This window comes from Culex quinquefasciatus, chromosome 1, assembly GCF_015732765.1.
Source record: "Culex quinquefasciatus strain JHB chromosome 1, VPISU_Cqui_1.0_pri_paternal, whole genome shotgun sequence".
In the NCBI taxonomy this organism is placed as follows: Eukaryota; Metazoa; Arthropoda; class Insecta; order Diptera; family Culicidae; genus Culex; species Culex quinquefasciatus.
This window is the reverse complement of record NC_051861.1, coordinates 22331926-22355054: the sequence shown is the minus strand read 5'-3', so window position 1 is coordinate 22355054 and position 23129 is coordinate 22331926. Positions and strand designations below refer to the sequence as shown.

The window sequence follows — 23129 nt, the reverse complement described above, 5'->3', positions numbered from 1 at the left end:
TCAAGTGCAAGTGGGTTTTCAAAACCAAGCACGATGCCGAAGGACGAGTGCAGCGGCACAAGGCGCGGCTGGTCATAAAGGGCTACTCGCAGCGAAAGGGGGTAGACTTCGACGAAACTTACGCCCCGGTCGTTCGATACAGTTCGCTGCGGTACCTGTTCGCCCTGGCCGCGAAGCACGACCTGGCTGTGGATCAAATGGACGCCGTGACTGCCTTCCTCCAAGGAGACCTCGACGAGGAGATCTACATGGAGCAGCCACCATGTTTCACCGACGGCGAAGAAAAGTCGCTGGTCTGCAAGCTGAACAAGGCGCTGTACGGGCTCAAGCAGTCGAGTAGAGTCTGGAATCAGAAGCTGGACGCAGCTCTGAAGAAGTTCGGACTGGCCCCAACGAAGTACGATCCGTGCGTCTACCTCAGCAAGAGCGATGGCAACATCCTGATTGTGGCCATCTACGTCGACGACCTGATGATCTTCAGCAACAACAACTCGCGGACGAACAAGCTGAAGAAGCAACTCAGCAGCCACTTCCGCATGAAGGACTTGGGAGCCGCGAAGCACTGCCTCGGAATCCGGATCGAGAGGACGGAAGATGGAATCGCCCTGGACCAGGAAGCGTACATCGAATTCGTTCTGAAGCGGTTCAACATGAGCGAGTGCAAGCCGGTCAGCATCCCGATGAACGCGAGCGAGAAGCTGTCGAACGAGATGAGCCCGAAGACCGAGGCCGAGACCGCGCTGATGAAGGTGATCAAAAATGGCTTTTAATCTTGTTTTTTACCATTGTACATAAAAATTTACATAGGGTTTTAGTACCCAATTGACTGATGAAAACAGATTCTGAAAAGAGTCATGCATGTTCTTTGACAATTGCAGTGCTGAAAGCTATTTTGACTAATGTGAATGCAGTGATGCCAGTTTCAGTAAGTGTCCAACCACCGGGGGTTGAGTGTAGAACAATCATCCTCATCATTCCAATTATTGTCCGTTTCTCTCGAAGGTACACGCCGCGCGGAATTTCAGAGTGTGCCGCAGACACTGTTGCCAGCGATTTTCTGCACTTTTGGTGCAATAAAAAACATACCCGGCAACATTGCCATGCAATTCGAAGAAGATCAACAAAAACAAAACGCTCAGTATGAGATTTGTCGAAAGTGCGGCGCGTCGTTTCGAGGCTGGAGCTGGTATGCCGCGTGTCTTTTTCGGGAATAAGCGCTATATTCCGGAATGATCCTGGAATTATTCCAGAATAATCGAGTGTCAACCCCCTTGAAACAAACACAGTCAAGTGCAATTTTCAGTTAGGGAGCGTTCTTTTATTACATAACGCAGTAGGGGGAGGGGGTCGGAGGCCGTGTTACGCTCCATACAAAATTTTTAAAATTTGTATGGAAATTTTGTTACGAGGGGGGGGGGGAGGGGGTCTAAAAGTCCGATTTTTTGCGTTACGTAATAAAAGAACGCTCCCTTACAGTGTACTCATTCTTGATATTAACCTATTCTGGGTAAATTTGGATGTGCGTGTGGTAAATGTGGTCATCTGTACACGTTAAAAAATTGTAGCAAATTTTCGCTAAACGTTGTCGAAGTAAAACCAAAACAAAAAGGAGCCGAAGCAGCTAAAGGGACGAAAAATCCTTTTTGTTGATTTTCATTAATTGTAATTTAATTTGGCAGCTTTATCCTGTTAGTCAGACTTTTTATCAGGGCATTATGTTTTGATTATTAATTGCTTGATATTAAGTTTTTATTTATGTAAATTTTAGGTAGGTATTGCTGGCAGTTATCATCATTTTAAAGATGAAACAAACTCTTGATATTTACATATTTACAGGAAATCCTCAAACCATGCTTAAACATGAATAAATCGTGGAAAACTTTCGATCAGCTAGTAAACTCGCCATGCTTCACCAAATCGACCCGGAAGGATCCACGTAGAAACGGTAGGGCGTCCCGAGCTCTTACTCAGTTGTTTCAAAAGTCCTCCAATCGAAGCTTATACGAAACGGTTCCGGTAATAGAATTAAGAAGGTTTATGTTTTGTTTAACAGAATCAAAAAGATGTTTGGATTTTTTTTTTACAGAATCGTACCGATGCCGAGCTAGAAATCGAGGACGCTTCCGATGAAGAAAACACTGCCCCGGCTGTCGCCAACTCAAGTCCGCAAGAGTACACCATCGAACCATGTTCCGCACCTACGCTGGAAGTCACCGAACCATCCCGGCTCGACTCGGACATCGAAGAAGTGCCCGAAGAAGAAGCCGCGGACGTGATTTCAGAAACGACGGACTCCTCCGACTCGGACTGCGAGTCGATTCGGTGCAAGCGCGCCAAGCGAGTTGCCACGTTGGACTATCGGATCGCCAAAAGCCCGGGCAGCTGCGGCCGACGGATTACGGACGACACGCTGCTGGTGCCGTCCGCTGTGCCGCGAGCGGTCACGTTGGAGAAGTCCAAAGCATGGATGAAACCGGCGGTGACTAGGACGACGCCCGTGGCGAAGAAACGCTCCGGTTGGCTTAAGCTGGACGAATCGTTCAAAACGAATGGTTCGGCGGTGAGGTCGACGGAGAAGAAAAGTCCCCGGTGGAAGGCGTTGGAGGACACGTTTCAGGCGAGTCCGGAGGCGGAAATTGAAAGTTTGGAATCGACTCCGGATAATGTGCCGATGGGTGGCGGTGCTGCTGTTCCGGAAACGGTCGGTTGTTACTACGAACCCGCTAGGGAGGGTTCGATGAAGAAGCGCAAGGGTTGTCCAGTTTCCCGACTGCAGTCGATTCTATCTGAGAAGGCCTCGCGGCAAACATTTTGGCTGCACGAGCGACAAACGGGACTGGCAGTGGGAAAGAGACCGGTTAAGGTGGAATCTATCTCGAGGATATTTGGTCGAGTGGCGATAAGTTACAAGGAATCGGATCCGGACGAGCCGGCGCTACAAGTGGAGCACGTGATCTACATCGATCCGGGCGAAAAGCAGCTAAAAACGATGGGAAAAGGGTCGCTGGTTGAGGTCGATCACGATCTGGAGCCGCACAAACTCCGTCGCAATCGGGTTGTCCACTTGGGGGTGTGTAAGATAAGGGTGGTCGGTTAGTTTCGAAGGCTCGAAATAAAATAAATATTGTTGTTTTTACTTAATCCACATCATTTGAGTTTATTTGCCGTTGCACTCGTGTCCGACTCCAGCTGTTTCAGCAGCCTGTACAGCGCGGCCGCTTCCCGGATTCTACTGAACTCGACGCAGAACGCCTCCAGCTCGATGCACAGCTCGCTCGTGTCAATGATGTGATTCCGGATCAAACTCTGCAAAAACACACAAACCAACCGCACCAGTCGATTCTGCAGATAGCGATCCTTGATGGCCTCACACGACGAAATACAGTTGCTTATGTACAGATGGACAAACTCCGTCGGCAGCTCGACCGATGTCGTCAACCGGTTCACGACCTCCATCGAATGCAACGACATTTCCATGCTGACCAACACGCTAAAATATTCCGTAATCAGCGGCGAATGGATCAACTTGAGCAAAATCTCAATCGCAATCAGCGGATTGTACTCCACCAAATCCGGCAGCTTCTCCGGCGTCAGCCCCACGCGGTACACCAAATCCGGATCCTTCTCGAGCTCCCGCAGCAAATCGTTCTGTTCCTGCAAGCTGAGCGCGTGCCGAAACGATTGCATGATCAGATTTTTCGCATCCTTCCCGGCGCATTTGGGCTCGTTCGAACTGTACACCGGTTTGTGGTACGCCGGGTTGGTCAGATCCAACCATATCAGCTCGTCCTCGCAGTTTAGCAGCGGCGGAGCAATCGTCATGAACTGCGTACCAAAGCCGTTGGTCAGCAGGCTGCTGTTGCCACTTCCGGCGGGGTTTATCACGGTCGCCATTGGTTCGGGGCGCTTTCCATCCATGAGTTCTGGCTGGAAGAGTTTTTATGTTAGCTGTTTATCAAGACGCACAGACGTTATTTCTGAAACATACCTTTTAGACCGAAAACAAACCATACAAATTTTCAAAACTTAATTTAATCTGGAAAATAATGGAAAATGCAATTTTATTTACAAAATTCTTTCAATGTTTTGACATTTCTCAACGGATTACACGCTCAACAAAAGTTGCGCACACTTTTGGCTTGATTTTAATCTTGAATACACTGAGTTCGTTTGATCCAAACTGTGGGTAATGCATGAAATGCATTTTCTTGAGTGTGTAATCGAATGCGCCCGAGAGTTATGCAAAAAGCTCACTGAAATGCGTTGAGTAAAGACACCCAACTTTTTTTTAACTATACTGGAAGCATTATAGCAAAATTAAACCGTACTAAAACTGCGATTAGCTAAAATGAAATTCAGTGCTGGCCACCAGAGGCAAACAATTCCCAATGCTCTTACACGCAAAACCGGAGTTAGGTATATATATTACTATTTTTTAGTATTTTTCACTGTTCTAGCTCGAATTTGGTCTTATGATAAATAGTTATTGCACATACCATACCAATCAGCTTAGAACACCATACGCGGTGCCCGTGCTGTATCAAGAAGGTTGTTCCATGTTGCTCGGTTCTGGGCTGCAGCTCGCCAGTCTCCTAGGTTGCAGATCTTTCTTAGGTCCGCCTCGATCTGATTTCCCCATCGTGCACGCTGTGCTCCTGCTCTTCGGCCTGTGCCGCCATCGGGTCGCGCGCGGTCAAAGAGCATCCTGACAGGATGGTCTTCGTCCATCCATTGCACACTTTGCACTAAATTCTGCACCCTTGCAAATAATATCTGCACACCTAATATTTGCACACTTGAAATCCTGCCGTCAGTTCGAACCTCGGGGTGGAACGTTCTTTGGAGTAGAAAGACGTTTGGGTGCCCTGGCCATTTAAACCTTTGGACTCCAAAACCAAAAAAAAAACTAACTTAATCCACCTATGTGGTTGGAGCCTTCCTCACAACAATGGCTGTACACAAGTTTCATCTATTTTTTAGATCCGGCTTCGAAAAAGTACATCAATATCACTTAAGTGGCCATATCTCGAGACAGGGTTGCCAGATCTTCAATGTTTTGCACTCGTTGGAAAGGTCTTTTGATAACCTAACCAACAATGGGTCGGATAGTGGAGCCGAACATAGTTTACATACATTTAAGTGAGATCCGGCTTCAAAAAAGTACATCAATATCACTTAAGGGGCCATATCTCGAGACAGGATTGCCAGATCTTCAATGTTTTAGACTCGTTGGAAAGGTCTTTTGATAATCTAACCAACGATGGGTCGGATGATGGACCCGGACATAGTTTACATACAATTAAGTGAGATCCGGCTTCAAAAAAGTACATCAATATCACTTAAGGGGCCATATCTCGAGACAGGGTTGCCAGATCTTCAATGTTTTGCACTCGTTGGAAAGGTCTTTTGATAACCTAACCAACAATGGGTCGGATAGTGGAGCCGAACATAGTTTACATACATTTAAGTGAGATCCGGCTTCAAAAAAGTACATCAATATCACTTAAGGGGCCATATCTCGAGACAGGATTGCCAGATCTTCAATGTTTTAGACTCGTTGGAAAGGTCTTTTGATAATCTAACCAACGATGGGTCGGGTGATGGACCCGGACATAGTTTACATACAATTAAGTGAGATCCGGCTTCAAAAAAGTACATCAATATCACTTAAGGGGCCATATCTCGAGACAGGGTTGCCAGATCTTCAATGTTTTAGACTCGTTGGAAAGGTCTTTTGATAATCTAACCAACGATGGGTCGGATGATAGACCCGGACATAGTTTACATACAGTTAAGTAAGATCCAAATATATGTGAAAACACATTTTTATACATAACTTTTGAACTACTTATCGAAACTTCAATCTGTATAAAACTCGATCTATGGGACCCTAAACCAAGTCGAATGCAACAAGTTCGGGTCAAATCGGTTCAGCCAGTGCCGAGAAACATGAGCTAGTTTGTTGGTCACATACATACATACACACACACATACACACACACATACACACACACATACACACAGACATTTGTTCAGTTTTCGATTCTGAGTCGATATGTATTTATGAAGGTGGGTCTACGACGTTTTTATACGAAGTTCATTTTTAGAGCAGGATTATAGCCTTACCTCAGTGAGGAAGGCAAAACCCGATTTAATCCCACCAGGGGTGAGATAGAGCCTTTCTTACTTAAGAATATTACTTCTTTCAATTCACAACATTGACTTGATACAAAAAATCTTATGATGAAAGCAAGGTATTATTAATGATATGTTTTCTAAAAAAAAATTGAAAACGCAATTTTCACCAATAGAATATAGCTTCGAATGCACAAGTGACGACACACACCGCGGTTTTGGTGTTCTAGTTTTGGTACGAGCCCAAAAAACGAACAAAGCAGGCGCAAAGCAAAACCGAGTTAACCGCACAGTGGGAAGCTTGCCATAAGGCTTTCTAGTCACAAATTTACCAACACATTCAAAGTATGTTTACATGACAGCTGGACGTTTGTTTGCATCAGGTTTCCTATCTCTTTCTAGCAAAAGTTTTTTGTCAGGCGACTTCTAGCTGGTTTTTTTGACTGGCTGCCCGATACGTCAGACAACATACTTCGCAGGGCTGTGACAGCTACAGCTCGATCATTGTTTGCATCAGGACACTGTGACGAGGAGTTCGTCATTTTTGAGTTAAATTATTTTTTTTTTCACTGGGCCTAGAAAGCCTTATTCAGCATCTACAAAAGTGAGAGAGTCAGAGATAGATATTTTTAAAACCGCACCACACTACACTCAATCGCAATACCTTAGGTAGATAGCTATTGGCGTCGCGAGCATTGAAAACTTTGCAAACGATATAAAGCTTAGAAGCTTCGAAAGCTCCTATTGGAATCCAATGAACTCTGTTAAATAAAACGACACGACAAATGAAGCCTACTTAAAGGCGATTTAAGGAGCACACGGGAAACAAATTGTTTGTACCCGGATGAATGTCCTACGTCAAAAAAGTTTTTGCATAAACATTGGACAGTTATGCAAAAACGGACAGAGCAAAAGAAACCGAAAAGCTACGATACCTTACATGTTGTAGGAAACATCGGTAGACAAGCTACTACAAACGAGTATAAGTCGAACCAAAACATATGTGCGCCAGCATTCTAGCGCCAGTATTCGAAGCTCAACTTGACAACTTGTCGAAAGCGTCGAAAATCAATGCAGTGTGATTTTTTGGCGATTTTTCCGATTAATATTCATGCTGTATCGTCTTATTTACGAAGATGAAAATGACGTCCAGCCATAAAGTAAAACCTATCGAGAAATTAAAAGTGAGAGTGTGTGCGTGCAACATGGAGTTAAACTTTTTGAAAAGCCTTGGAGAGCTTCACAGAAACTGCACAGAAAGATTAACTCCATGTTGCGATTTGACAGCTCGATACCTTTCTTTAGTGAGAAAGGCAAAAAGTAAATCGTTCTAAAAGTTGTTAGAAATTGCCGATCGATGTCAAATTTGTTTCAGATGCTCACTCATGGTCTGTACTATGAATGTAGGAAGAAATTTCAGATAAAATTAGAAACGAAAAATGTTGGCGAAGGTCACCAGGTGGGCTTTTACCTTTTTTTAGGGATTTTTTTCTTATGGTAGGTTAATCAAACGGCTCTAACTCCAGAACCATATTATAAATCTGGATGAAAATTTGGGAAGTTTTTTTTTCATAAAATTATTTTTATTAGGTCCTTTTCGGTACTGGGACCTGGTTAGGACCGAGTCGGCTTTTGTAATTACATTTGACTTAATAATTACAGTAAATTTGGGAAGTTGTAGAGCTCGAAAAATGCAATTTTTGAGATAAATAAAAGATTCATATGAAAAATTTTGACCATATTTTCATTTGAAAACTGTGTATTTTGTTGAAAAGTCTGTCCACATCCGAAAACAGATGGATATTTCGAAATTTGAGCGGCAACTCACCCAGGTTCAGCACACTAGCTTTCATCTACATTCAGAAGAATCAAAATCGGATTCAGGGGAGCTGAGAACGGCGCGACACAAAATTTGGCAAAATTTTACCACATACGAACATCACTCGATCTCCACGGAATTTATTTTCTCAAAATTCGAGGGTTGGAGATAGACGAGTTCTGTCAAGATGAATCGATAGAGCGTCGAAAATCAATGCAGTGTGATTTTTTTTGGCGATTTTCCGATTAATATTCATGCTGTATCGTCTTATTTACGAAGATGAAAATGACGTCCAGCCATAAAGTAAAACCTATACCTTTATTTAGTAAGAAAGACAAAACGTTACTTAATCCACCTTATTGGTGGTTGGTGCCTTCCTCACATTCATAAAGTGAATACACGGCCTAAAAAAAGTCTAAAATAACACTTGAGTGTTTAGAACTTTTGATAGGGTTGTCAGATCTTAAATAATTTGGGTCCGTTGGAAAGGTCTCTTGATTACCCATCCAACGATGGGTCGCATAGTAGATCTGGACAACGTTTTCTTCAATATATCTGAGATCCGGCCTCAAAAAAGTGTATAATTGCCACTTAGGTGCTTATTACTCTTGATAGGGTTGTCAGATCTTCAACCTTTTGGACGCGTCTTTTAAATACCTTTCCAAAAATGTATAGCATGACGGGGTTTCTTACAAAAATTACCCTTTTTACAATCTTCCGGACTTTAGACGGAATTTTTTTAGCATAACTTTTAAAGTACATTACTAAACTTTACAATTTATAGATAGTGACTTGGGACGGATCGAAGGGGACCAAATCGGTTCAGCCAGTGCCGAGATAATCCAGTGCATTTTTTTTTTATCAACATCCCACCACACACACAGACATTTGCTCCGAATTTGATTCTGAGTCGATATGTATACATGAAGGTGGGTCTAGCAGGTCAAATTTCGTTTTTCGAGTGATTTTATAGCCTTTCGGGCTAGTACGGAGTTCGGAAGTAAAGGGGTCAAGAAACAGCTTTGAGAACAGCAGAACAAAGGAGAGGGAGCGATTTCTTGGCGCATTTCTTCACCCTCTCTGGCTTGCTCTCGCCGCCGCTGCTGCCCATTTGAATTTTTTCTTGACCGGTTCCTTCCGAAGTGCATATACAGCTTTCCTCAGTAAGGTGAGGAAGGCAAAAACACAAAAAAAAACCCAGGGTGACCACTCAAATTCCATTTTCGAATTCCCGACTTTTTCCCGACTTTTTTCCAGACTTTTCCAGAATGCTCAAATAATAAGCATTTCTTATCTAAAGAATGATTTCAAACAAAAAACTGTATATAAGAAAAGTCAATATTAACCACTGAAAAAATCTCAATGAATTATTAAAAAAATCCAAATATAGGCATTTTTTGAAAATACAGAAACTGAACAACAATAAACAATAAAGAAAACTTCAAAAATGTAATTTCATTATTAAGATTCAGAGTAGAAACACAAACAATTAGTATTTGAAAAAATAATCGAAAGTTCAACAATACTTATAACTTCCATGGTATTTTTTTAAATTGACAAACGTATAGTTTTTGATATTTTTTTAACTTCATCATCATTTTAAATCAAAGAATGATTAAAACGTAATTGCTGTTATTATTCATTCAAAGGATTTAGAAAAATGACAAGGAATTCATAAAAGAAAATGTTTTTGCCAAGTTCCCTTTTTAATTATGTATTTTTTTGATATTGAAATTTTTAATCAATGTTAATTTTTCTAGTGGTCAGTATTTAACTTTTTTTTTTTTCAATGAAAATTCAGTTTGATAAGATTTTATGTTTTCCCACTTATTTTAAGCGACTGTTTGAAGAGACATTTTTTTTAAATAATTATGCAAGAACTCAAAATTTCTTGGATTATTTTTTTTGCAATTTCAATATTTTCTTTATGTTTTCAAAACGTAAAAATCTTTTTCAATTTTGGATTTTATTCGATATTTAAGTTTTCCGCAAACTGAAAATCAAGCTTAATCTATGGTAGGTAATTTACAAATACTCACAAAAAAGATCAAGGGCAACATTAAAAAAAAAAACATTTTAAATTACAAATATTTACCCAAAAACTATATTTGTTTTTCATTAACTTTACCGCTTGTTTTGTGAACAAAAATTAAAAGCGATCATTTGATTCATAAAAAAATATTATGAAAAAAAAAATACTACAAAATTTATTCAAGAGTTAAAAAAGCTCAAAATTCCCGACTTTTTGACATAAAATCATAAATTCCCGACTTTTTCCCGATTTTTGGCGGATTTTGACGAATTTCCGACTTTTTCCCGACTTTCCCGATTTCCCGACTTGAGTGGCCACCCTGAAAACCTGGGGGCGTTAAAGTGGATGGTTTGATTTGATGAGTTTGTTTTGAAAAAGAACTTCGTCTTATGGCTTCGTCACGGGGTTTGAAACTTGCCTGCTCACTTTTAGTATTGAGTGTTTATGTTGATGTACCGTCAACTGGGGTGAATCGGGACTACAGTCTGAATAGAGACAGCCATTTGTAAAGAACTTTAATGCTTTAAATTTGGAAATCGATGCTGTAATTTTGTTAATCTGTATCTCCTCGGTACATGATTCATTCGCAATTCACAAAGTGTTGAATGCTGAAGAAGTGGGTCAGTCATTAGTGATATGTAACGACATTCCCTTATCACAAAACCGCCGGTGATCTAGAACAATTCGTAAACCTGAAATCCGCTGCTTGTCCTCGCCAACGCCGTGTCCTTCGGGAAGGGAATTTCTCATCGATTCAATAAATCCAGCGAACAAACCAAAACTTTCAGGTGTTTTTCCTCTTTCTTAAGTTTATTGGATTTGTTTACTTCCTTAGAATGCAACAAAACAGCCCATCAGAGAAGGGGTAACTCCCGTTGCATTGTACAAAAATAACGGATCGCGGAGTCTGTATTTTGTAGGGGGAGAGCTTAAGAGCTGGTCTCCATCGCGGAGGCCGCGGCCGATTCCTCGGTGTACTTGCCCTTCTCCTTGGACAGCGCCGCCCGGCGTCCAGCGGCACGGCGATCCAGGATCTTCTTGCGATCCTTGTCCATCTTCAGCTTGACGATCAGACACTTGGACGGGTGCACACCGACGTACACGTTCGTTCCGTTGGCCTTCTCACGCTGGATCCGCTCGATGTAAACGACAAACTTCTTACGGTAAACCTGGACGACCTTGCCGACCTGGTTACCCTTGTAGTGGCCGCGCACAACCTGAACCTCGTCGTCCTTGCGGATTGGCATCGAGCGGACGGTGTACTTCTGCTTCAGCTCCTTCGACAGGGGCGCCGACATCAACTTCCTTCGGATGTGCGACGGGGCCTGGAAATGGCGCCTGCGGCTCTTGCGACGCGAAGAGGAAACGTTCTTGTTCAGCTTCATCGCGCTAAAAACGAAACGAAACCGGAAACTTTCATTAGTATCTCGTAAACTTGGCTTATTTCTACCACTCCCCCACACGTTAGACACAATTTAGTCACAAATTATCGCAAACTTACAATTAATATTTTCTACACCCGAAAAACGCGTGTTTCACGTCGTTCAAGATGTCGGAAGGAAAGAAGGCTAAAAATGTGACAAGCTGTCAGCAGCCCTGGCAGCAAGGTTGCTTCGAGACGGCGAGGTGGGGCAATTTTGTGTCAACACCGCGTGCCTGGGGGTAGGAAAGTTGCTGACGTAAACTGGCAGCATTGCGATGGGCTATTTTCAAGCACAACAACGTAAATAGGCCAATGTAAGGCTGTGCATATATGCACTTCGGAAGGAACCGGTCAAGAAAAAAATCAGATGGGCAGCAGCGGCGGCGAGAGCAAGCCAAAGAGGGTGAAGAAATGCCCCAAGAAATCGCTCCCTCGCCTTTGTTCTGCTGTTCTTAAAGCTGTTTCTTGACCTCTTTCCATCCGAACTCCGTACTAGCCCTTAACCTGGAATATCGATGGGTAAATGTCGAACATATTTGGCTCAAATGGCAAATAGCCCTGGGAACAATATTCAGCAAGTGGAGCAACGTGTTGAACAAAAGTTTCAAGTTCTGGGCACCCATAGCCAGCAGTTTTCAAATCAAGAAAAAAAAATCTTAAAGAAATAAAAAATCAGCTTTCGCCGGCAGTTATCAAAACCTTATATGGTCTTCTTAAAGAAATTCCAATATTAACTTTATTTTGAAATTTTAACATCATTATGCCAAATGACCATTATGCCAAATGGCCATTATGCCAAATGACCGTTATGCCAAACGTCCATTATGCCAAACGGCATTATGCCAAATGGCTTTATGCTAAATGGGATACACCCCAATCAAAAACCCCACAAACACCCATGCTTCCTTCTTACCCATTCCGGTCCGGGAACAGCTGCAGTTCCTGCAGGAAGCTGGCCTTGTCCTTTTTGAGCACTCGATCTCGTCCCGCTCCTGCACCACCCTCCTTCGAAGGCGTTCCGCTGCTGTTGTTTGGCTCACGAAGGTTTCCGCGTCCGAGTCCTGGTTGCTGCCGCGGTCGGCTTTGCTTTGCGTCCTAGACTCACCAGCACCACCGGACCCACCAAAGTGTTTGTTTACATTTGCGACTTAGGCGTACACGGTTACCCAGTCTCGACGTTCTAGCAGGATTCTAGCAGAATTCTTAGAGAGCTGGATATTCTTAGAGCATTCTAGCAGAAATGTTCTACCGTTCTAGCAGGATTCTGACAGAACCAGCTCTGTTAGAATATTTCGTGACTGGGTACATGAGAACGTCAAAATGAAAGAAATTTTACAGTCTAATTAAAAGTAAAAACTTTTAAATCAGTGAGCAATGAGATTTTCAAAAACTGTAGCAGTAAAAGTTTTTACATTCAAAACAAGAAAAAAACTTTTAATGCAGCAAATTTTAACAACTTTTTAATTCAAAAGTAAGTTACTTTTGCAATTACCGTAATATTTTTTGTGTGCATACTAGCCTTTAGGTGGTTAGTGCCCTCCTCTCATTTATAGAGCGATCCAACCCCCCTAAAGTGCCCACATTGTTTATGGATCTCCGCTAACGTGATCGCAGCACCTAAGAGATTCTAATAAAAATAAGTGATGAGTAAAAAACAGACTACCTACAGACTTTTAGTCAAGACTATTGAAAGGTACGCACTTCGGAAGGAACCGGTCAAGAAATGGGCAGCAGCGGTAGCGAAAGCAAGTCAGAGAGGGTGAAGAAAAGCCCCAAGAAAACATTTCCTCTCTTTTGTTCGGCCGTTCGTAAAGCTGTTTCTTGACCTTTCTTCTGAAGAGCATACCAGCCCTATACAGACACCGCCTTTGAGGAAAATGGCATCCCTTTACACGGCTTTTTCGTGGCGATCAGACCCGACCATTTGAGGTTATGTAAATTCAGACCATTTTTTAAGCTGCTTGTAATTTTTGATAGGTAAGTCAGATCTTGAAAATTTTCAATCGACAAGAAAGGCGATTTCAAAACCTTCCTAAAAATATATAATATGGCAGGTTTTCATGCAAAAACGACCCTTTTTGCAAATTGTGAAATTTATATGCAGCAGTTTTTTAAGCATAGCTTTTGATGTGCCTAACTAAATCTCATAAATTTCAATAAGGCTTTCTAGTCAGAAATTTACCAACACATTCAAAGTATGTTTACATGACAGCTGGACGTTTGTTTGCATCAGGTTTCCTATCTCTTTCTAGCAAATTTTTTTTGTCAAGCGACTTCTAGCTGGTTTATTTGACTGACTGCCCGATATGTCAGCCAACATACTTCGCAGGGCTGTGACAGCTACAGCTCGATCATTGTTTGCATCAGGACACTGTGACGAGGAGTTCGTCATTTTTGAGTTAAATTATATTTTTTTCACTGGACCTAGAAAGCCTTATAGAGACTTATGGGACCCCAAGACGAATCGAATGAGGCCAATACGGTCAAAATCGGCTCAACCAGTGACGAGATATTCCAGTGACATTGATTCGGTACACATGTCTACATACAGCCAAACACACATACATTTGCTCAGCTGGTGATTCTGATTCGATATGTATAAATGACGGTAGGTCTAGGAGGTCTAAGTAAAAAGTTCGTTGTCGAGTGATTTTATTGTCCGTTTCATTCAAAGCTACATGCCGCGCGGCATTTCAGAATGTGCCATAGACATTGTTGCCAGCGATTTTCTGCACTTTTTGTGCAATAAAAACGTACCTGACAACAATGGCAAGCGATTCCAAAAAGAAGATCAACAAAAACAAAAAGCACAGTATGGGATTTGACAGCGAGCATTTGCCAAAAGTGCGGCGCGTCGTTCAGGGTTGTTACGGGAGAGTCGAAAAAAAATCCGCGCCAAATCCGCGCCGACCTAAAATCTGAAACCGCGCGAAATCCACGCCATATAAAAAAAATATATCGCGACCAACATTTAAGATATTTTATTTATAAATGAAGAAAAACTAATTCAGAAAGTATTTGATTAAAATAACTCTTTTTATGTTTAAAGGCTCCAAACGAATGAAATCCTCGATGAAAGCAATAAATCCATTAAAAACAAAAATCCTCAAGAGACGGTCAAATAGAAAATACAATTTATTTAAAAACCTAAAAATTTTACTTCAAAAATATGACCTAAAAATTAAATCAAAATCTGAAATTATAACATGATAAAATTTTTAATTTCGAAAGTCTAAATATTCAAATTATAAGAATTTTTATACAGTTTGTAATCTAAACTTCGCTAAAATTTCACTCCGAAAGAAATTTAATTTCCGATATTTAAAATAATGTCTTCTCATAATTTCAAAATCTCTTACATAAAATAGGACTTCAAAAATGGTGGAATTCAAGAATTTAAGAATTTAAAAACTAAGAATTTAAAAATAAAAACATTTAAGAATTAACGAATTAAAGAATTTAAGAATATAAGAATATAAGAATTTAAGAGTTTAAGAATTTAAGAATTTAAAAATTTAAGAATTTAAGAATTTAAGAATTTAAGAATTTAAGAATTTAAGAATTTAAGAATTCAAGAATTTAAGAATTTAAGAATTTAAGAATTTAAGAATTTAAGAATTTAAGAATTTAAGAATTTAAGAATTTAAGAATTTAAGAATTTAAGAATTTAAGAATTTAAGAATTTAAGAATTTAAGAATTTAAGAATTTAAGAATTTAAGAATTTAAGAATTTAAGAATTTAAGAATTTAAGAATTTAAGAATTTAAGAATTTAAGAATTTAAGAATTTAAGAATTTAAGAATTTAAGAATTTAAGAATTTAAGAATTTAAGAATTTAAGAATTTAAGAATTTAAGAATTTAAGAATTTAAGAATTTAAGAATTTAAGAATTTAAGAATTTAAGAATTTAAGAATTTAAGAATTTAAGAATTTAAGAATTTAAGAATTTAAGAATTTAAGAATTTAAGAATTTAAGAATTTAAGAATTTAAGAATTTAAGAATTTAAGAATTTAAGAATTTAAGAATTTAAGAATTTAAGAATTTAAGAATTTAAGAATTTAAGAATTTAAGAATTTAAGAATTTAAGAATTTAAGAATTTAAGAATTTAAGAATTTAAGAATTTAAGAATTTAAGAATTTAAGAATTTAAGAATTTAAGAATTTAAGAATTTAAGAATTTAAGAATTTAAGAATTTAAGAATTTAAGAATTTAAGAATTTAAGAATTTAAGAATTTAAGAATTTAAGAATTTAAGAATTTAAGAATTTAAGAATTTAAGAATTTAAGAATTTAAGAATTTAAGAATTTAAGAATTTAAGAATTTAAGAATTTAAGAATTTAAGAATTTAAGAATTTAAGAATTTAAGAATTTAAGAATTTAAGAATTTAAGAATTTAAGAATTTAAGAATTTAAGAATTTAAGAATTTAAGAATTTAAGAATTTAAGAATTTAAGAATTTAAGAATTTAAGAATTTAAGAATTTAAGAATTTAAGAATTTAAGAATTTAAGAATTTAAGAATTTAAGAATTTAAGAATTTAAGAATTTAAGAATTTAAGAATTTAAGAATTTAAGATTTTAAGAATTTAAGAATTTATGAGCTTAAGAATACTAAAATTGTTTTAGATTTGAGAATTTTTTTTCTATATTATTTTGAATTTGATATTTTGTAGCTTTTCAATTTTGACTTTTTAATTTTGATTTTTTTAAATCTTCAAATTTTTGATTACCGTAAAACGGGGTGACTTTGATAGCCGGGGTGACTTTGATAGTTTTGCGATTTTTCCGCAAAATGAAGAGTACAATTAAAATACGTAAGGAATGGTTTAGAAACATACTGACCGTGGTAGAGAAGTGTTCAAAGTACCTCAAGAAGAACTTTTCATAAAATTTTGATAAGTTTAAAAAGTTAGTTAACTATAGTTAAGAAAATGTCGATGAAAGTCATTATTTTAAACTTCTCAAAGTGTCATGATTTTCTCAATGAACATGATTTTAAATCGGAAAACGGAATGCATTTTCGGATTCTTCGGACAATTTTCCACTAGGAGAAGGTTAACAAAGTTTGTAAATAATAAATAATATGTGTTTTTGAAACACAATTAAAAAAAACTCAAAATTTAAAGGCAATTTCAGTTGAACAAATTTCATGTAAAATATGAAAACTTTTGATTCGTGCTTCGAATTCAGTATAAAATGCAATATAAATCGATAATTTTACAAACAAAACTAGTTTTAATATTTTTAGGCAAAATTCCGAGTTTTTAATAATTTTACCCTAAAATTTAAATGTGTTTCGCTAAAAAGCTTAAAAACTTAGTTAACTAAATATAATCATTGATTTTTTTCTTAAAAACTATATCATCTACATTAGTGATGGTACATTTAGCGTACAAATAATGTTTGAACATCTTAAATATGATTTTAACAAGAAAAACTATGACTATCAAAGTCACCCCGGAATCAATACTAAGATTTTTTAACGTAGCCATTTTACTAAACATTATTGAAAAAACTTTTTTTCCGAAATAGTGCATGGACTTTGTGTGGTCTACCCCAGTACATGTTTTAAAAATAATAATCTTGAGGAAAAGCTTACCTGTTGGAAAATATTCCAAAAACAAATTGAAATCCTATCAAAGTCACCCCGGTTTACGGTACTTAAATTTTTGGTATTTTGAATTTCAGATGCTTAAATTTTGAATTTCGAAATTTCAGATTTGATTAAATTACGATTTAAGAAATTACAAAAAAAAAAAAATAATATGTATTTTATTTTTTTTTGTTATAATAAAAACTATTAAAACATTTTTTTTTCGAATTTTTGAATTTCTTAAAATTTGAATTTGGAATGTTCTGATCTTTTTATTTTCGCCAAGAATGTTTAAATTTAAAAAAATATTTCTAATGATTAAATTCCATTCCTAAATTCGAAAATGAAGGCCAGCTTCTGTTACGTCCAATCAAGCTCATATTTGGCGCCCACCAGAACAAGCCCCAATCTTGGCCCCAATAATAGTTTTTGTTACACATTCTAATGTCTATATCTTCGGGAAAAGTTTGTAATATTTCTTTTACAAAATTAAAAATTGAATGAATCCAGTATAAAATTAAAAATAAATAAGGTTAAAAATCATTACTCAAAACACAAAAGAAATTAAATATTCAGAGCCGGAGATGTTAAGAAATTACTAGAAACATATAAAAAATAATTTCTACATAATCTTCATCTTCATTTTTCGGCGTTTCGTTCTAAGAAAATACAAACATTTTCAGAAGAAAATTAAATTAATAAAAATTATGAAATTCTTGCAATTATCGTAATTCCTGATAATATTTTTCTTAATAACTTGAAAGTAATTCTATTTCTCTCAATTAATTTATTTATCAAAATTCCCATCCGCGCGAAATCCGCGCCTGAGCAAAATTAGCCAGCAAATCCGCGCCAGATCCGCGCGATCTGCGCCGTCCGTAACAACCCTGGTCGTTTCGAGGCTGATATGCCGCGTGTCTTTTTCGGGAATACGCGCAATATAGCCTTTCCTCAGCAACCCAGTCACGAAATATTCTAGCAGAGCTGGTTCTGTCAGAATCCTGCTAGAACCATGGAACGTTTCTGCTAGAATGCTGTTAGAATATCCTCCTCTGTTAGAACTCTGCTAGAATCCTGCTAGAACGCCGTGACTGGGAAGGTGAGGAAGGCAAAAACCAAATAAAAAGTGACAGTTTGACTTTGACCAACCACACTGTAACTGAAAATCGCACTTTGCTGAGTTCGTTTTCGCACTTTTTCATACGATTTTTTCAGTTCAACTACGATTACACTTTTTTGTGTAATCGCAGTCGAACTGAAAAAATCGTATGAAAAAGTGCGAAAATGAACTCAGCAAAGTGCGATTTTCAGTTACAGTGCAACAGAATACAAACTAAAATCTAGCAAAACAATGCCAAAGGGCTGTTGTGGGTTTGTAAACAAAGAGTGTATCCCTTTCATGCCAGATGTAAACATCCTTTAGCGTGAACAGGACACACTCTTTGTTTACAAACCCACAACGGCCCTTTGGCATTGTTTTGCTTGAAATAGTGTAATACGAAAAAGTGGCCAACCACGCACACTGGTAAACAGCATTACACTTTTTTCAGTTCACTTTTACACACTTGTATGGAATTTTTCAGTTCAAGTATGATTACACACTTTCGTGTAATCATACTTGAACTGAAAAATCCCATACAAGTGTGTAAAAGTGAACTGAACAGTGTGTAATGTTGATTATCAGTGGAACGGATTGCTTGTTTACCTTCGGCTATGGCCCATTTACATTGTTTTGCTTGAAATATTAACTCCATGTCCTACCCCCTCAATCGGAAGTGACAACTTCCTTTTGCCCCCATCTTTGACAGCATATGCTCGCCTCGGACGCCACTGACTTTTGTTTATCCGTGACATTTCCCCAAAAAACTTTTTTTTCTTGTCAACAACGTCACCACAGCTGTCAAACACTTGTCGAGTTGCGAAGAAAGAAAAATCTCGACTGCGGCGATTTGTTGTGCAAAAATTGTGATTTTCAGGTAAAATTGGTCGGGTTTAGTGTTAATTTTTGAAAAATACAATAGTTGATTTGATTTTATATCGGAGTAAAGTTAAATCTTTTGTTGAAACTAGTTTTTGAAGTGGTTGTCGACGTTACAAATTTGTGCCAGAAATTGCGATTTTAGTCATCAGAAAAATCAATAATGGTTTCAGGGTATGTGACGCAAAAGTTGACTTTAATGGGTAACCCCAAAGAAAAGATAGCCGGCAGAGGTGGTCGAATCTGTCGCTTTGTTACTGATTATTTGACCGACGTATCGGGCGAAGACCTATAAGAAAATTTGATTGTTGGAAGTTTTAAGTCGACATCGACATAGTTTAATCGATGGTTTAATTAATTTCCTTTTTTTTTTTTTCAAAATTTGAACTGATCGTAGGCAATGCTATCCAATTTTTTTAAAATCTTTTTTGTTGTTTCATTTCCAGTTGCTCGTAATGTCTCGCAATGTCCCTGACGCCAGCAGCTGAGAACGCAACGACCACCGCCGAGGAACAGCAGCCATTGCACCAGATCCAGCACCAGCAGAAGCGTGCCAGCGTTCAGCACCACAGCCATAACCTGCAGCACAACTCGCAACAACCGATTACGCTAATCTTGCCCACCAGCGGAAAGCTCTTCTACGAGAAGAAGCAGGACTTTGCGCTGTGCAAGCCCCAGCTGCTGCCGCTGAAGTCGTTCAGCCTTGAGAAGCTGGAGAAGATGCAAAAGGAGGCCCATCGGCAGCTGCAGGAGAACCGTGCCCGTACCGCTGCCGCCGCCGAAAATTTCTAAACGAATTTTGTGAAGTAGAACGATTTAACTGTAGTCGAAATGGCCTATCTGTTGGTGTTTTCCGTCTGTTTGGCACTGCTGTTGGCCTCAATCTCGCTGTGGCGGTACGGATGCATCCAGCGGCAGCACCCGATCGTGACGTTTTCGGTGCTGACGGCGTGGAGCTTTTCGTTTTTGATAGTGTTTACCATTCCGCTGGACGTTACTTCGGTAGGTTACGTCTTGCGCAAGTTGTTGAACAGTTTTGTAAATTTGGAATTTTGTGTTTTTTTTTTTTTTTTTTGCAGACCGTTTACCGCCAATGCATCCTGGAACAGAACTCAACCAAGTCGACTGCGGCCACCGGCCACAACGGCAGCACCTGCCAGCGGCCGTGGGGCATGGTCGAGGATGAAGTGTTTCCGAATCTCTGGCGCATCATCTACTGGTCGTCGCAGTTCCTGACCTGGTTGATCATGCCGCTGATGCAGTCCTACCTGAAGGCAGGCGACTTCACCATTAAGGGGAAGCTCAAGTCTGCGCTGGTAGATAACGCTATTTACTATGGGTCGTACCTGTTTATCTGTGGAATCTTGCTGATTTATCTAGCACTGCAGCCGAGCATTTCGCTGGATTGGCAAAAGTTGAAGGCGATCGCGTCATCCGCATCGAACACGTGGGGATTGTTCTTGTTGGTGTTGCTGTTGGGTTACGCACTGGTAGAGGTTCCGCGCAGCTTGTGGAACAATTCCAAGCCCGGTTTTACGCTGCAGTACGCATATTTCAAGCTGTCGAAGCTGAGCTCGGAAAAGGCTGAAGCCGAAGAGCACGTGGATGACGTTCTGGAGAGTTTGCAGTCGGCGAGTCGAGCGATTCCACCACGGCACGAACTCCGAACTGCGCTGGAAACCATTATTCGCAAGGTTCCAACCGAGTTGATGGAACGTGCCCGGCGTGTCAGTCGTGACGATGGATCTCCGGTTGCGGTTCCGTCTGAGAAGGCGCTTGTGCGGCTCCATAGACAAGTGATCAAATCGCTACAGACCCTTCAGCGAACCGAGGCACTGTGGAACGTTCAGGTCAACAAAGTTCTGCACCTGGAGGACGTCGCGAAGAATGCCGTCTCGTTGGATCATCGCTTCAAGACGGAATTCCCCAAGCATCGGACCGGTTTTGCACGAGCCACCTACAGCCCAACCATGGAGTGGTACTGGGAGTGTGTCGTAAAGGCTCCGTTCCTCAAAGTACTGGCCGTAATCACCGGCTTTCTCTCGTGTATCGTCGTCTGGAGCGAACTGACCTTCTTCAACCGCGAACCCGTGCTTTCCATCTTTGCCAGCGTGCTGAATCTCGCCAAACACAACTACGACTTTGTAACGATTGAGATATTTTCGATGATGACCCTGTGCTACCTGTGCTACTGCGCGTACTCCACCGTGTTCCGGATCAAATTTCTAAACCTGTACTACCTGGCAGCTCATCACCAAACCAACGAGTACAGCTTGATCTTCAGCGGAATGCTACTCTGTCGACTGACGCCGCCCATGTGTCTGAACTTCCTCGGCCTCATCCACATGGACTCGCACATCATCAAAGAACGCATCCTTGAAACTCACTACACGCAAATCATGGGACACATGGACGTCCTGGGAATAATCTCCGACGGTTTCAACATCTACTTCCCGATGGTCATGCTGGCGTTCTGCCTCGCGACCTGGTTCTCGCTCGGCTCCCGTGCCCTCAACGCGCTCGGCTTCCAACAGTTCATGCTGAACGAAACCATCGCCACGGAACTGGTCCAGGAGGGCAAAGACCTCATCGTACGCGAAAAGCGCAAGCGTCAACGCGCCGAAGATGCGATCGCCCGTCGTCGAGACAACATCCTCAACACCCTGGGTCGCGATTCCTCGTCCGGCGAGGGACGCGGATCCGGCAACGGCAACGGTGGCGGCAGCGGAAACATCCTCGGCAAGTACAAGTCGCGCAATCTGGACGCGGCCGGCAGTCCGGTTGGGCCGGGCGACGACCTGGTGCGACACGGAGACCGACTGGATTACGCCACGAATGGGTCACGCACCGCGGACATTAGCCGATCGCTGTCGGACGAAATCAACGAGCGGTTCGGGGTCAGCACGAACGTCACCGTTGGCTTCAAGGGGTACAGCGACTTTGGCGAGGAAGACGAAGGCCGGGGAGGTCGTTCGGGCGGTCCAGCTCCGCGCGGGTTTTTCGACGATGTGTAGAGAGGGCGGCGAGAATGCATTTTAGGTTTACGACCGAGGTGATACTAAGTTTAACGCGTTATTGGTTTTTTGCTGTGTCATTCTGTGTAACGATTAATTTTTAAAAAGATTCAGCAATTTTATCGTTTCTTGAAATTGTTTTGATTCCAACAAAACTTAGAACAGGAAGCACCTAGCACTGATAATATTCGCAACTTGTACTGTGGTTTTATATACAAGACAAAAAATGAAAAAAATTAATACAACAAGCAGGTAGTTAAAATAAAAATGCAGCGCAGCACGTACTAACAGCATTAAATCAATTATCAGGATTGCAACAAAAATTAAAGCAAAAAAAAACTAACTAACTGATGTGCTATATTTGGGGCAACATGTGGATAGGAGATAACACAACAAGCTGTACTAAATTGGAACACATTCTAGCTGATAAGTGCATGTATTAACATTAAACGAATCAAATATATTATACACAAGTTTAATTAACTATAATTTAACTTTTAAGCCGACCGTAGTTCTTGTAGCTGAAGGAAGTAATAAAATTCATGAAATTACATACTGAACAAAAATATGTTCTTTTTATTTTTTTTTCGAAAACTTAAATTGAAACTTTGCACTCGTCCGTCTTGTGGGGACCCCCACAGTTGCTGTACCTGCCCTTGACAGTTCTTGATTCCATGACTCAGCTGCAAGTAGTTCCTAGACCTCCTACCGGATGATAGTGCTTGCACAACATTTATTGCAAAGAGCTTCTTAAGATTGGAGTATTCCTTGGGGAAGACCACAATGAACGGAGTTTCGTCCACGGTCCAGCTTGAGATCTTGTTCGGCCGTGGGTGTATAATTCCACTTGGAACTTCTTCAAGTGAGCCTGCCTCTAGTCAAACTCTTCGACACAAAAGCAGGTTATCTTGGTTCCGAATCGGGTTTGCTTGTAAATTGTCACGAAACTAAGCTTACATCCGAGCTTGTAAAACAGTCGTGGTGTTTTTCGTCACCAGAGGTGGTTGCTTTTGTTTACCTGCCGACTGGCCGGGTGCTGGAACTTCCGGAGCGCTGGGCTGGACTGGCAATGTTGTTGTTTTCCGCTAGCGGGCTGAACTTGTTGTTGTTGAGCAGATTCTGCTCCGCTTTTCC

The 23129-nt window shown here is 40.2% G+C and overlaps 5 protein-coding genes across 7 annotated transcripts; 3 read left to right on the top strand and 2 right to left on the bottom strand.

Annotated features, from left to right (window-relative positions):
• The first annotated feature begins 1572 nt into the window (after positions 1-1572).
• LOC119765275 lies at positions 1573-3145 on the top strand. 2 transcript variants are annotated; one of them, XM_038248813.1, is made up of 3 exons: positions 1573-1768; positions 1837-2016; positions 2087-3145. In XM_038248813.1, exons 2-3 carry the CDS (start codon positions 1861-1863, stop codon positions 3095-3097), a joined length of 1167 nt encoding a protein of 388 aa, XP_038104741.1. In that variant the 5' UTR covers positions 1573-1768; positions 1837-1860; the 3' UTR covers positions 3098-3145. The 2 variants fall into 2 exon arrangements, with proteins under 2 accessions (XP_038104741.1, XP_038104742.1); XM_038248814.1 differs by having other exon boundaries at positions 1573-1772.
• LOC6035546 (CCR4-NOT transcription complex subunit 11) lies at positions 3128-4109 on the bottom strand. The gene is made up of 2 exons (XM_038248815.1): positions 3989-4109; positions 3128-3927 (listed from the first exon to the last, which is right to left on the bottom strand). The coding sequence occupies exon 2, from the start codon at positions 3916-3918 to the stop codon at positions 3148-3150; it is 771 nt and encodes a 256-aa protein (XP_038104743.1). The 5' UTR covers positions 3919-3927; positions 3989-4109; the 3' UTR covers positions 3128-3147.
• A 6659-nt stretch (positions 4110-10768) lies between these two features.
• LOC6035545 (60S ribosomal protein L26) lies at positions 10769-11601 on the bottom strand. Its single transcript, XM_001845651.2, has 2 exons — positions 11488-11601; positions 10769-11375 (listed from the first exon to the last, which is right to left on the bottom strand). The coding sequence occupies exon 2, from the start codon at positions 11369-11371 to the stop codon at positions 10916-10918; it is 456 nt and encodes a 151-aa protein (XP_001845703.1). The 5' UTR covers positions 11372-11375; positions 11488-11601; the 3' UTR covers positions 10769-10915.
• Positions 11602-18870: 7269 nt separating this feature from the next.
• LOC119771186 lies at positions 18871-19788 on the top strand. Of its 2 annotated transcripts, XM_038266786.1 has the most exons (3): positions 18899-18979; positions 19074-19155; positions 19428-19788. In XM_038266786.1, the coding sequence occupies exon 3, from the start codon at positions 19447-19449 to the stop codon at positions 19771-19773; it is 327 nt and encodes a 108-aa protein (XP_038122714.1). In that variant the 5' UTR covers positions 18899-18979; positions 19074-19155; positions 19428-19446; the 3' UTR covers positions 19774-19788. The 2 variants fall into 2 exon arrangements, with proteins under 2 accessions (XP_038122713.1, XP_038122714.1); XM_038266785.1 differs by lacking the exon at positions 19074-19155 and having other exon boundaries at positions 18871-18979.
• LOC6035544 (LMBR1 domain-containing protein 2 homolog) lies at positions 19782-22561 on the top strand. Its single transcript, XM_038266784.1, has 2 exons — positions 19782-19983; positions 20061-22561. Exons 1-2 carry the CDS (start codon positions 19813-19815, stop codon positions 21993-21995), a joined length of 2106 nt encoding a protein of 701 aa, XP_038122712.1. The 5' UTR covers positions 19782-19812; the 3' UTR covers positions 21996-22561.
• The last annotated feature ends 568 nt before the right edge of the window (positions 22562-23129 follow it).

Bases quoted from the DNA above. Each gene is read 5' to 3' on its own strand.
- LOC119765275 (XM_038248813.1), top strand. From the start codon at position 1,861: ATGAATAAATCGTGGAAAACTTTCGATCAGCTAGTAAACTCGCCATGC. The intron at 2,017-2,086 runs GTAATAGAATTA...TTTTTTTTACAG, and splicing joins GCTTATACGAAACGGTTCCG to AATCGTACCGATGCCGAGCT.
- LOC6035546 (XM_038248815.1), bottom strand. From the start codon at position 3,918: ATGGATGGAAAGCGCCCCGAACCAATGGCGACCGTGATAAACCCCGCC.
- LOC6035545 (XM_001845651.2), bottom strand. From the start codon at position 11,371: ATGAAGCTGAACAAGAACGTTTCCTCTTCGCGTCGCAAGAGCCGCAGG.
- LOC119771186 (XM_038266785.1), top strand. From the start codon at position 19,447: ATGTCCCTGACGCCAGCAGCTGAGAACGCAACGACCACCGCCGAGGAA.
- LOC6035544 (XM_038266784.1), top strand. From the start codon at position 19,813: ATGGCCTATCTGTTGGTGTTTTCCGTCTGTTTGGCACTGCTGTTGGCC. The intron at 19,984-20,060 runs GTAGGTTACGTC...TTTTTTTTGCAG, and splicing joins TTCCGCTGGACGTTACTTCG to ACCGTTTACCGCCAATGCAT.